Source organism: Acanthisitta chloris, unplaced genomic scaffold, assembly GCF_000695815.1.
Source record: "Acanthisitta chloris isolate BGI_N310 unplaced genomic scaffold, ASM69581v1 scaffold16074, whole genome shotgun sequence".
Taxonomy (NCBI): Eukaryota; Metazoa; Chordata; class Aves; order Passeriformes; family Acanthisittidae; genus Acanthisitta; species Acanthisitta chloris.
The window spans coordinates 13,738-26,594 of NW_008669994.1; the positions used below are offsets into that span (position 1 = coordinate 13,738).

General features: G+C 38.1%; 1 protein-coding gene across 1 annotated transcript in view; it reads left to right on the forward strand.

Annotated features, from left to right (window-relative positions):
• Positions 1–9,361, forward strand: part of CCBL2 (cysteine conjugate-beta lyase 2) — an 18,870-nt gene extending 9,509 nt beyond the window's left edge. The window contains exons 6-13 of the mRNA XM_009073526.1: positions 4–41; positions 132–252; positions 4,149–4,225; positions 5,084–5,173; positions 5,797–5,983; positions 6,974–7,047; positions 7,411–7,497; positions 9,071–9,361. Coding sequence (XP_009071774.1) covers positions 4–41; positions 132–252; positions 4,149–4,225; positions 5,084–5,173; positions 5,797–5,983; positions 6,974–7,047; positions 7,411–7,497; positions 9,071–9,133 — 737 coding nt within the window. The 3' untranslated portion in view covers positions 9,134–9,361. The remainder of the gene's footprint in view (positions 1–3; positions 42–131; positions 253–4,148; positions 4,226–5,083; positions 5,174–5,796; positions 5,984–6,973; positions 7,048–7,410; positions 7,498–9,070) is intronic.
• Positions 9,362–12,857: the final 3,496 nt, after the last annotated feature.

Genomic DNA, 12,857 nt, shown 5'->3' on the forward strand with positions numbered 1-12,857 from the left:
AAGCAATTATTCTGAATACCCCACACAACCCTATAGGCAAGGTAAGAGTCCTGCTTTAACACTACTATAATTTCTAAGAATGCCTTAAATACTATGATTAATGCATTGTCCCTTACTTTCTTGTATCCCAGGTGTTTACTCGTGAAGAACTCCAAGTAATAGCTGATCTCTGTATTAAACATGATACCCTGTGCATCAGTGATGAGGTGTATGAGTGGCTGGTGTATAAAGGAAATAAACACATTAAAATAGGTACTGGTTTTTTGTGGCATCTTAGAAATGGTTGTGGAATGATGCTGTAAACTTGCCTCCCAGAGATAATGCTTGCTGGAAGGAGCTCAAACTTCAAGCTTTGACTGCTTATAATATTTAGACTTTAAGGAGGAGAACCTCTCCCTTTACTGAAAAATATTTGAAAGAATAATTTCCAAATAGAACTTCCAAAGCTCTTAAGTGACTTTGGAGCAGATATCCATAGAAACCAGTGAGACTGATGCTCATAAGTCAGTTATGGTCATATGAATATCCCATCCTTATTCAGTTATTCTGTTGGCCATGATAAACATAACTACTGTTAGATTATGTCTATTGGACTGTGCTTTGCTGAAGAACTAATAGAAAGAACAGGGATTAGAACTTTGTTCTCAAATCATTGCAGAGATAATCAATAAGGGAAATGAATAATGAGGAACAGAATTATTTTTTGCTCCACTAATTAGAAAAATGTAAAAAAGTATAAAGGTCAGTGTGGAGATAGTGCATGAGCATTGTCCCTCCAAAGTGCAGAGACAGTGTTAAATAATGGACATGGGATTCAGTGAAGTAAACCACTGCATGGGCTGTGTGAAAGCATGTTGAAATGTTCAGGGAGTATTGCTACTGCAAGAACAAACAGGAAAACAAATACGACATTATGTCCCTGTTCCTCTTGTTTTACTTCTTGATCCAAGTTTCACTGAAGTTAGTGGAATCACTCCCACTGTCTCAGAACAATTGTTCTAGTGCAGGTAATATCTGTCTAGAACATCTTCTCCAATTCTTGAGTTCTACAGCTAAACTTTATCTAAAAGTTTCTAGCACAGTGGACTTGGTTAGGCTCTGCTGATGTATTTGAGCTTGCTAAAGTCCAAAACTTCCTTCTTATGTGTACAGGTGCTTTGTTTCTGTTGGTAGCATCCTGCATGAACTATGTTATGATTTTACTGTCTCCGTGAAGGCACATTTCAGTTGTGTGCAATAGAGGCATCTAGTTGAGATTAAACAATGAATTTGAGACATACAAATATAACTTGGACATGAAAAAGCTTACCTTATTTCCTGGCTTTGCCACTGGTTGAATGCTGAATAACTTTGCTTGTGTGCTTCAATTCCCTATTTGTAGAGTCGCAATAAAAGACACTTTCCATTAGTGGGGGCTACATAATTGTAAAAAATGAATCTTATAAATAATAATAAAGAAATTATATCAAAATGATACTGAAATTCTTATTAGCTCAGCTACACAGTTGCTGGTCAAACAGCTGCAGTACATGGATTGTATTGGCCATGCATAGGCTTAGAGTCTGTTTTGAGAGTGACCTAATTCCATGGCTGCTGTGGTTGCCCTGATAGTGATACCTTCTTAACGAGCTCCAGACATGGTAAAAGGGGAACATTTTGGGCACAGTAATCTGGGGCACTGCATCCTAACAGATTACCACAGTAACTAATCATGTGTCCCAATTGCAAAGTAAAATCAATTAAATTAAAGCTTTCTTCATGGGCTTTGCAGGTGATTCATGCAAATAGTCATCCTCAGAACCAAAACCTCTGTGGGTTGTGTAAGGTAATCCATTTTCCTTTGCAACAGCAGCAGGTCTGAACATTCATGTTGTCAATTACACTTTGTCTTAGTGGACAGGTGGTGAATTCTTAACACACAGGAACTCCATTGTTGTTAGCATCAGTAATGTCATTTAATGCTTCAAACCAAAACATTTCCAGTTGAACAAAAGGCATTCTGTAGTTTAGCATAAAATGTAAAATCCTGTGTAATGAAAATGCAAGTTAAATCCTGGGAAGTTAGCCAGCTAGGTATAGGTGTATATTCTCCAACAGATATCATGATATCATCTTTAATGTCAGTGTTAAGATTACGATAAAACTTCCAGGGTAACACTGCAAACAACATTTCAGTAAAAGAAATAAGATCTGCTCTTTTGAGCTTAAGTTTCTTAGATTTCTTATTTTTTTAAGTCTACAAAAAATAATACAATAAAAATTGAATGTGTTATTTCACCATTTATAATCTCTTGTGTTTCTATATTAACCTCTACATATTCCATCCAATGCAGTACCACTTTTTTTTGCAAGATGCAAAATGGATATTGCATCAATTTACACGGTCTGACAGTGGTTTCTTAACACAATTTAACAAGGGTTGCTAGCCACAGATCATAAAATTAGTACAGTCTTCGTGCTGTCACTGAATCAGTTTTCTGTAGTGTAGAGCACTTCATCATGTTTCTCATCATTGTCTGACTTGTGTAAAACCATGGACCTCCTCTGAATGATGATTAGAGTTGCACTGGCAGATTTAGAGGTTGCATCTTATAACTGAGGATTCTGAACAAGACTCTAAATAGATAACAGGCTTATTTTATGTGCTAGTTTACACTTCATTAGTTTTTAAATTGTAGTCAGACTTGCTTATGGTGTCATGTGATGTCATATATAGTTGCCATATGGCATGGAGAAACTTCCCTCTCTATTTAAAACTTGTTTGTAGAAGTAATGGAGCTGCTTCTCCTGTGCCCTGCTGCTGCTGCTGCTATTTTTTGAAATGCTATTACATTCTGTCTCCAAGGTTGAATTCCTGTGACTGTGTGCCAAAGCAGTCTTGGTAGAGGCCATTAGCTTTGAAAGTAGATTCTTTTTACAGTCTGTGAGAGCTAGTTTGGGTGCCTGTAGGAAGTAATCTACACTTTTGACCTAGCTAGCTAGAAGATGCATCTGTTCAAACTGCCTTTTTGTTTTCAAGGTCACAGAGCTGTTGGGTGAATATGGGTGGGCTAGCAGGAATATCAATTTCTTTCATGCTGTTGGGTTTCTCTTCTTGGCAAGTTTGCTCAAAAAATTACAATACATGTTTTCAAATAACGGCAAAGATTTATGCCATATCTGATTCAGATAACTGCTGCAAAGTTTCCTTGTGAAATTCAGTGGTTTAATTTAGAAAATCTTTGTTTGTTGATCTCCCTAGGGAGGGGATTTAACAATTGACAGATTCATTGGTAGTGATTCTAATATACAAGTGGATGTTGGTCACCACTGCAATTGCAACCTTGTCTAACTTTGTGTCTCAGACTTATGTGGATTTATCAGTTTCTATTGAAAATTAATTAAGTTGAAGGGTCCAAATAGAGCTCCCCTGAAGCAGTATACAGAAAAGTATGGCAAACTACAGCAAGAGACCTTTGCTCTGTCATCTGCTTGGAAAGGAAACAGAGGAGAAACTGCAGAGACAGAGACAGGTCTCCATGTGTCCCTTAATCCTTGCCAGACATCTTTAGCTAACTGCTGTTGCCAGTCAGTTCCAGGCCTGTTCAAATTATATAACAAAGCATAAGTTATTTACTCACTCTGCTAGTTTTCTGATGTTCTGTTGTTTGGTTCTGGGTTAGAAGTCTTAGCAATTATTTTCTTTTTCTGATGTCTGAGACAGCCAGAGACACTGAACTGGACAAGTCTATTAAAGTGGCTAGCAGTGCCTGAGTTAGTGTGTATAGTGCTATTATCAGGCATCAGAAATAATGCTGCCCTGAGGTGGATGGGTAGTCACTTCTTAGATCATACCTTTCTTATTAATAATTAGGCATTTTAATTCTGAGGATTACTAACATGTAGTTTTCACAAACTCTGCCTCTTATTTTCTGTCTCTTCTTTCTCCTTTCATTAATCCTTACCTTCTTTTCATTCTAAAAGGCATTGGCCCATATATCCTTTCTCATTTGCTACGATTGCTATAATTTTAGAGCATTCTCATTGCCTGTTTAAGATGCTGCAGTGATACATGAACACACAGCTTGGAGCTAGGGGCAGTAGAGTTATTCTACCTACATGGAATGTGTGAGTGCACCTGTACCAAATTAACTTTGCTTTCTATACAGCTACGTTGCCAGGTATGTGGGAGAGAACAGTAACTATAGGAAGTGCTGGGAAGACATACAGTGTAACTGGCTGGAAGGTAAGAAGAATCAATATAAAAGAGTTCAGTTAAATAACAGAATGCATTTATTACACTAAAAAAGCCTCAGTTTTTATGACCTGTGTTTTGAAAGCTTCTGGCAAATCTCCATGTATCCGAAACATGATGATACCATTCAGTTAGAGCAATTACTTTTCTTTAACACTCATGTTTTAATTATCTACTTGTCTTTTGGCTGATAAGCTCTTGTGAGAAAAAATACTTTTAAAACCACCATAGCATGATCTGATCAAAACCAGTTAAGATTCTTGGAGAAAACATGGATATTACAAAATTTTAACTCCCCAGTTTTGTGGTAATGTTTTCAGATTGTGATAATGGTATGTTTTGGAATGGCTTATATTTCTGTAAAATATTTTGCTTGAATATTTTAAATACATACCAGAAAGTAAACCAAAAATATTTAACAATCTGGTAACTAAATTCTTTCTTCTTCATCACCTATGTTCAAACTGAACCATAGCATGTGTGCTCAAACTGCCTTTGACACAGGAGCTTATGAGATGGAAAGACACTAAAACAATTAGAAATAATATTCTAATAAATGCTCATTTTGATTTCTAACCCTTGTTATAGGAAGAGTTAAAAGTTTGCTCAGTACCCTATGAGACAGAGATAGCTATAAGGGAAACTATAACTGTTAGCTGTAATCTACAATTTTTTGAAGGCATCATTAGCCAAACTTTGTGTAAAGCAGCTCTTTTCTTAATTCTTTATCAAATTCACTACAAATTCTTAAAAGAGAACAGCTTGAGACACTGGCTAACTTTCATTATTTGTTGATTTTTAGTAACACTACTGCTGGAAGTATAATCTATGCATGCTTTCCTCCCTTAGCTTGGTTGGTCCATTGGCCCTGAGAACCTGATTAAGCATTTGCAAGTTGTTCACCAAAACACACTCTATACTTGCCCAACTCCATTACAGGTAGGTACAGATGGGACAGGGGAGGTTGTTTTCTGGTGTAGGAAAGCTGTTTGCCTCACTGTAATGAAACAGTAATCACAAAGAATTTTTAGCTGTCAAAGTATATATTCTGGGGTGTAAGAACAGGAGACACATTTGATCAGCTCACCAGACATCAAAAAAAGTAAATCAGTCTTGCAGGCTATTTATTCTTTCACCTACAAACTACTTCTTGCATAAAACATGGCAATCTTACTGGTTTCCTAGCAAATACAGATAAAACTTGTTGCAACAAGGTCTTGTTTTACTGAACATTATCCCTGTCTACTTGTTTCCAGTGTTCTATGATACATTATTATCAATAATTTAAATTTAACTTCAATTCAGACTGTAAACGCCTGTGTCAAGGACTGTGACTTCCCTATATGATTAATGATTAAATTGGGTCCTTTGGGTGTTGCCACAGCACAAAGTAACAAACAAATCACAGACTTGGACGTAGCTCCTGCAATTTGTGTTTGGTGATTTGCTTAATAAGGGTCAGGATTGAATAAAACTCCATTGTGGTTTCAGTAGGAAGTGTGTGAATGTCTGTGAGTTTACTGAGTGTTCATGAGAACTCTGAACGTTGATTTTGTTTCCAGGAGGCTTTGGCACAAGCATTTTTGATAGACTATAAACGCATGGATGACCCAGAGTGCTATTTTTACTCGCTGTCTCGAGAGCTGGAAAGCAAACGTGATCGAATGGCTCAGCTGCTTAAAGAAGCTGGACTAACTCCTGTCATTCCTGATGGAGGATACTTCATGATTGTTGATGTTTCTACATTAAGTTAGTATCAAGTTTATTAAAAAGTGTGTGGAAAGTAAATATAATTAATCTGAAATTTCAGCTTTCACTTTAAACTATATTCTCATGTCATGTCTGCATAATGTTGCAAGTACTAACTGGGACTGAAATTTTCTGTCTGACCTTAGCCTGTAAGGTAGATTTTATGAGCTTTTGCAAAGCCTTTGTGATCCTAACTACTGTCCATGTTTTGCAAAGCTTTGACAAGTTTTTAAAGAGGACAAAGGAGATGGATAAACATTTCTATTTTCAAAAGATCTGAGAGCCAAGCACCTGCTTTAATATCCTGAGTTCCTGCCATGTGCACTTTCCTCTTTCTGTTATTTGTTTGTTTGTTTTTCTTAATCTGAAGTCATACTCTGAAGGCTCTAGGAGGCATTCTGATTTCTAAACACTAAAATTCTACCAAAATGGACAATACCTTTTGGAAATTCAGGTTGTGGTAACTTTGGAGGAAGAATTCCCACAGGGGAACATTCTCTAGTTCCACATTTTTCACTAACTGGTCCTAATGACACTTGTCATGCAGACATAAATGTTTAAACACAGCTGGATCTTGCAGTTCTAAAATGTGTCAGAAAGCTCTAGGTACCCCAGTTTCACAGATGAGAACACTGCAGTTGCAGGGATTATTGCTGTGCATGCAGTAAATGCGCTGTTCAGTAGCCTCCACAGCCCTGATCCCTCAATAATCCAGACTTCAGGACTTCTTGGAGTACTGCATGGCTTTCTTCCAAGCTACATGTCCGAATTTGCTTTGGATGGAAAGCAAGTGCTGAGGTCAGAATGAAAAGGTTCAATCTGTTGGCCTATTTTAATTGTTATAGTCTAGTTTTAAAATTACATTTTAAAATAAAAGCATATATATTTATTCCTAAGTATTAACTATAATTAGATGCTGTTAATTAATGTCTTCCCAATGGAGTATAGGAAATCTTACAATATACTTGATTTAAATTTCATTTTTTTTAGATGTGGATCTCTCTGACATAGATGAGAAACAACCTTATGATTATAAATTTGTCAAATGGATGATAAGATCTAAGGTAAGGTGTCTTAGTCATACTCCAGTTTTAGAAACGTTTTTCTATTGAAAACAAGAGTAGTGCAACTGTAGTTATTAAATAATGTAGTAGAGATGTTCCATTCAAAATATTATTTGGTGTTTACAGCAACTGCTGATAATGATGTGACTAAAGTATTGCTAAATATGCTGAAAATGTACCATGTTTGTGTTACATCCCAGCACTTTTCTTTCAGCATGCTTAAATGTTAGTTGTAGAAAAGTACCTTTGACATGTTTTGCCTAAGAAAAGTAATTTGAATTTAGTAAAGCCCAGCTAGTGCTTAAACCTGATATTTTCATACACATAAAAATAAGCAAATGCTATTTCTGTTTTACATTTCAGAAGCTGTCAGCAATTCCTCTTTCAGCATTCTGTGGTCCTGAGACAAAGAAACAGTTTGAAAAGTATATACGTTTTTGCTTCATTAAGGTAAGTTTGTGTCCTGGGAAGACTTCTAAAAATCAATGCAGTACAGGAATCTGAAGGAGACGGACTGTTACGTTTTTCCCAGGATCTCTTGATTTGGATTGTTTTAGAAACAGAAAATTAGCCTGGTGTGAAATTCAGCACAAAGTAGCTTTGACAGTTTTTTTGCTGAGGGACTGTACACCATGAATGTGGGTAGCATGGCTAAGAAGGGCAACTGGCAGAAAACAACTGGATGGTAGCCCTTTTTTAGCTTGCTGTATTGATTTTTAAAAACATTCTTGACCAGTGGTGACAGTGAAAACTAATGAGACAGGTAAGCTATCAATTAATGTGATTTCTAGAATCCAGAGCAGATAATAATTGTGCAGCAGAATGGTCTGTCCCATGCCCATTCAGTGTCCAAAACCAAAAACAGTGAAGAAGTCACCTTGAAGTCTAGCACATGTGCCTGAAAATACATAGAGTTTCACACAAGCTCCAAATTATGAGAGAACATTTGGGGTTTTGTGTGAATTGGATGGTTTTTGCCATTTTGTGAGCACTTCCTTTACAGATAGTCTTCCTCCTGTTGAGTCTATTCTTGAAGAGACTGAAAGACTTGGGGACGAGTTTGATAAGTCCAAAGCCCTAAGATGTATCCTGATTGCTCTGTAACAGAGTCAGCATAATGGAACATGTGCAATTCCTTAACTGTTCTGTATAAAGATCAGAGCCTCAGCCTGAACTGGTAATGAAGGGGAGTTTCCCCTTGTGTTACTTAGATCTTTTGATGAGGTGTAAAGTCTGTGGTATAAACTGCCAGTAACAACCAGGATGAAACTTGCTGGTTGTAAATGTGACTTGCCAATAATGAACAGTGCTAATCATTTCAAGTTGGCCTACTTATGTGACTCACCAGGTTGTAGCCAAGCTACACAACTGGCAGTGGATAGATTACCCATATTTGGAGGGATTATGTTTAAGTAGTTCACAGCATAACATGGTTGCATGAGAGTTAAAAAGTCCCAACTGTACACTAAGGATTAGGAAAGTGTGCCAGCATGTCTCCAAAACAGAGCTGCCAAGTTACATCTCTGCATTCATGCCAGGCATTTATATACGTATTGCTTTCATTAAATGTGATAGCATAAATGAATCATAGAATCATAGAATTTAGGGTTTGGAATGGACCTTACAGATCCAACCCCCCTGCCATGGGCAGGGACACCTCCTCACTAGATCAGGTTGCTCAAGGCTTCATCCAGCCTGGCCTTGAACACTGCCAGGGTCAGGGCAGCCACCACATCCCTGGGCAACCTGCTCCAATGTCTCACCACCCTCACAGTAAAAAAAAAATACTGAGAAGATAAGCTACCTTTTAAATATATCTAATAAATATTTTCAAGGAATCAGCATTAAATTCATTGTGTAGTCCAGACTTGTAACTAATATCTGTAAATGAAAAACTGGCTGACAGATATTTACAGAATGCAAATGAAACTGCTGAATACTGATCTGGGATGATACAATCATGACTGCCTCTCTCTTCAAGAACTCCATACTCACAGTAATAGTGCTGTTCCTTGTTTTGCAGAAAGACAGCACACTAGATGCAGCTGAAGTGATCCTGAAGAACTGGAATAAGCAGACAGCCTGATTTTTCTTATTAGCTCTTCCATATGGTATAATTATCTAATAATAGGGTTTTTTATTGGAAATTTAAGATTGAATTACTTAATACAGTACAGAATTAATATTGCATTGTAAATAACTTTGTGCTGCCACCTGCTGAGGAGTTAAAACAATGATTTACTGAAGTATGTCCCATGCAACTCAGAGGTTATTTTTAGTCTTTTAAAAATAATTTACTTTTTTTCCTATAAAAATAATCTCTGGGATTCACTTCTTTTACCAGAAGAAAAAATATATAGGACTGTGTAAAATAAATAGATGATATAGGTATTTTAAAGCTTACAAGAAAAAAGTGGGAGGTGTTTTTGGTATGAGATAGTATAGGAACGAAGGAGAGAGACTTGGAAACATCATGGTTTGTGAAACCCAATAGCCTGCAGCAGAGGAAGATTAAGACAGGCCTCATATTAGATGATTACAGTGACTTTCTACACACATGCCTAGCTCCCCTGTTCACGCACAAATTGCATCAGTTTAAAAAAAGTAAAAGGTGCCAAGTTACTTAATTACCATTTTATTTTCCACAATAGTCACGTGTGGTGTTCTGAAAGTATTCAGTCCTCAATAAAGTTATAAAAGTGGCATCTAGAATAGGAATTCTATTTACTTATGTCTACCTGTGTATTTATTACATGGATGAATCTGGAAAGCAATATAGAAGACTTTGCTTTAGAGGTTCCTTCACAATCAGATGTACAGTGACATAATTAATCCTGTCATTCTTTTTCTTACCATGTTTACAACACTAGTAATTTCACACCAAACTTACTTCAAGCTCTTTAGATCTAGGAGGACCATGGAGGTGGGACTAATGGAGCTCAACCAACTTTGTTTCAAGCACAGTAGATAAAGGACTGCTTCAAACAAGATCAGTATGGAGAATTCCTTTCTATAGCTCTGCATTGTGTATGGGTTTTGTGTACTGGTTTTGTCTCTTCATAGAGGCTAATTATAGGAATATGTTTTGGATTGATACTGAAAGTAGTGTTGCTAACACAGGTTGTAGTTACTGCTGAGCAGTGCTTGCACAGTGTCGAGGCCTTTTCTGCCCCTGCCAGGGAGTAGGTTGGAGGTGCATAAAAAGCTAGGAGAGGAGACACAGCTGGGACAGCTGATCCCGACTGATCACAAAGATATTCCATCCCATGTGATGTCATGCTCAGCAATAAAACTGGGAAGGAGGTTGATGGGGATACAGCTGCTTGGGGGTCAGGCTGGGCATCGGGTGATTGGTGGTGGGCAATTGTTATAATTTGCATCACTTTCATTTCAGTCTCACTGACTTTTTTTTCATTATTATCATTTCTTTTTAATTATTAAACTGATTTTACCTCAACCCAGGAGTGAGTTTCTCACTTTTACCCTTCTAACTCTCCTCCCATCCCAGTGGGGGTGAGGGGTGTGGGTGAGTGGCTGTGTGGTGCTTAGCTACCAGCTGGGTTAAACTACAACCCTCATGTCATAGGATCTGTTGTATTAGACTCGAGTAGTTCAAATTTCTTTTATTCCCTGTTTTGTCCCAGGTGCTGTAATATTTGTTTCATCAAATGCCTGAACAGATAAGACGCAGCACAGAGATGAATTAACATACCAAGCATAATTCAGCTGCTCTGGCTATTTATTGTTTCCTTCATTTGGTCCTTTGAGGCATTTGACCAACATCTGCTATTTTAACAAAATAACCAACGGCTAAATCAACAAACCATTACAAAGGACCTTTAGACATACAAGTAAGAACCAATGACTTGTTTTCATTAAAGTACTGTCCATTGTGTTTGCAAAGGCATCTGAGTATCCCATTGCATTATGGTTGAAATGATGCTGCTAATATTAGCCATGTAAGAATTGCCATTCCATTGCACATTTTTATTTCTGACAGTAACCAGCATGAGATACTCTGCATGAAATTTTAAGAAACTCCAGAATGACCAATTAAGTAAGTTTTAAAATAGGATTATTGCAGTAACTACAGTGATGGAAAAGAGCAGATCCAGCTGAAGACAGCAAGGTGAACTTCGTGGAAGTTACTGAAATGATCTGTTGTTGACAGGGGCTGTTAATAATGGTGTTCCCATCTGCCACATCAACCATTTTCTGTCTGCTGCTTGTGGACAAAGTGCTGGAAAAATTGCTACAGATGGGGAATAAAGAAAGGATGATATATCATCTACCATTTTTTTTACAACATTTCTGAAAATTATTGTCTTTCTGTGGTGAAAATTAAATTCTTTCAATTCTAGTTAATGAGTATAGGGTCGGGTGGGTTGGCAGTGGTTGCCAGGAGAAGATCTTTTTCGTAGAATGGAATATAGGAGAAGCCAGGATGAACCTGGGAAACTTGATGGGACTGATAGTAGTGATAGGGGCACATCTGTTGCAGACACTGCTCTGTGCACATTTCAGAGGTTATGAGGAAACTTCTTATCACATGCTGTAGTTACACTGGCAGTTACAGTGATTTATTTTTTCATTACTCTTTCATCTTTTGGGTTTACTGAGTAGTTGTGAAAAAGGTCATTGCAGTGGGAAAAAAAAAAGCTTTACATTTGTATCTTAGCATCTGTATCTTTTAATCGTATAGCTTCTTTATATTCCAAGAGGTTTATTTTTTTTTTCAATCTAAGGAATTTGTTGGCCAGTTAACATGGGATAATTTTCAACCAGCACACAGTATTTCAGTTGGCAGCGATGTGTTTAGAAGTTGTGTGGTAATGAATTTGACTCAACAATAGCAAGTGTAAAGAGAAGTTTTCAACCCCAGTGAATTTCCTTCTTTGACCTAGCAAGTTGAAAAATATCCTTGTTATCTAGTGGAGACATGGCCTTAAGTGGTGTGAAAAGTGCTTTGTATCTGATTAATAGAAAGATTGCAAATTTATAACTGCTCAGTACTGATCACTTTAAAGGACTGAAATAATAGCACTTTCTGAAATCTGTAGGCCCTCCTTGTCCTGTTCATCCTTCTCTTTCAGTGAGGATAAGTTCATGCTGAAGGACTAAGTTTTCTTCCACTGTTTGACAGCTTGGGCTTGAAAACTTGTTGTTGCTGCTCATTGTACAGACTAATGTTGTCTATGGATAATCTCTTGGGGAATTAAAGCCTGGACTGGAGTCCAGTGCTGGAGGCCTTTGGTTTAGCAACAATTCTTGTGGGTTTCTCCTTCTCTTTGGCCTGGTATTTGCTGCCAAGGTGTATGTGAGGGGGAGGGACAGAAGGGGAGCTGATCACATCCTGCGGGGTGTGCAGGACAACATGAGAAGCCCACGCAAACCAGCAGGTGTGTGTGTCTGCTTGGGTCAGGCCGAGCCTCTGTGCACAGCCTGTTTACCAAGGGCTTCCGTGACTCAGAGCCAGGCTGCCCAACGCCTGCAGCTCCTGCAGGAGCACGGGACAGGCTCTTCTTGTGACTGAATTAGCCCAGTGGCAAACCAGAACAGCTGTAGCAGGTGATGCCAGGAACGGTGAAACTACACTTTTTTTGCCTTCCCCTTTCTGGGAATTGGCGTCTGCTTAGTTTCAGAGCCAAGAACGTGTTGTGCCCCAGATATTTCTGTGCAAACTTGGGCAGTTGTGTTGTTTCCTGTAGAATCTCACCGAACCGCTGCAGTTCACAGAGGAACCGCCGAACCGGAGACACGTCCCGGGGGCAGCGCGGGCGCAGCAAACCGCGGGGCAGGTGGGGCGGACG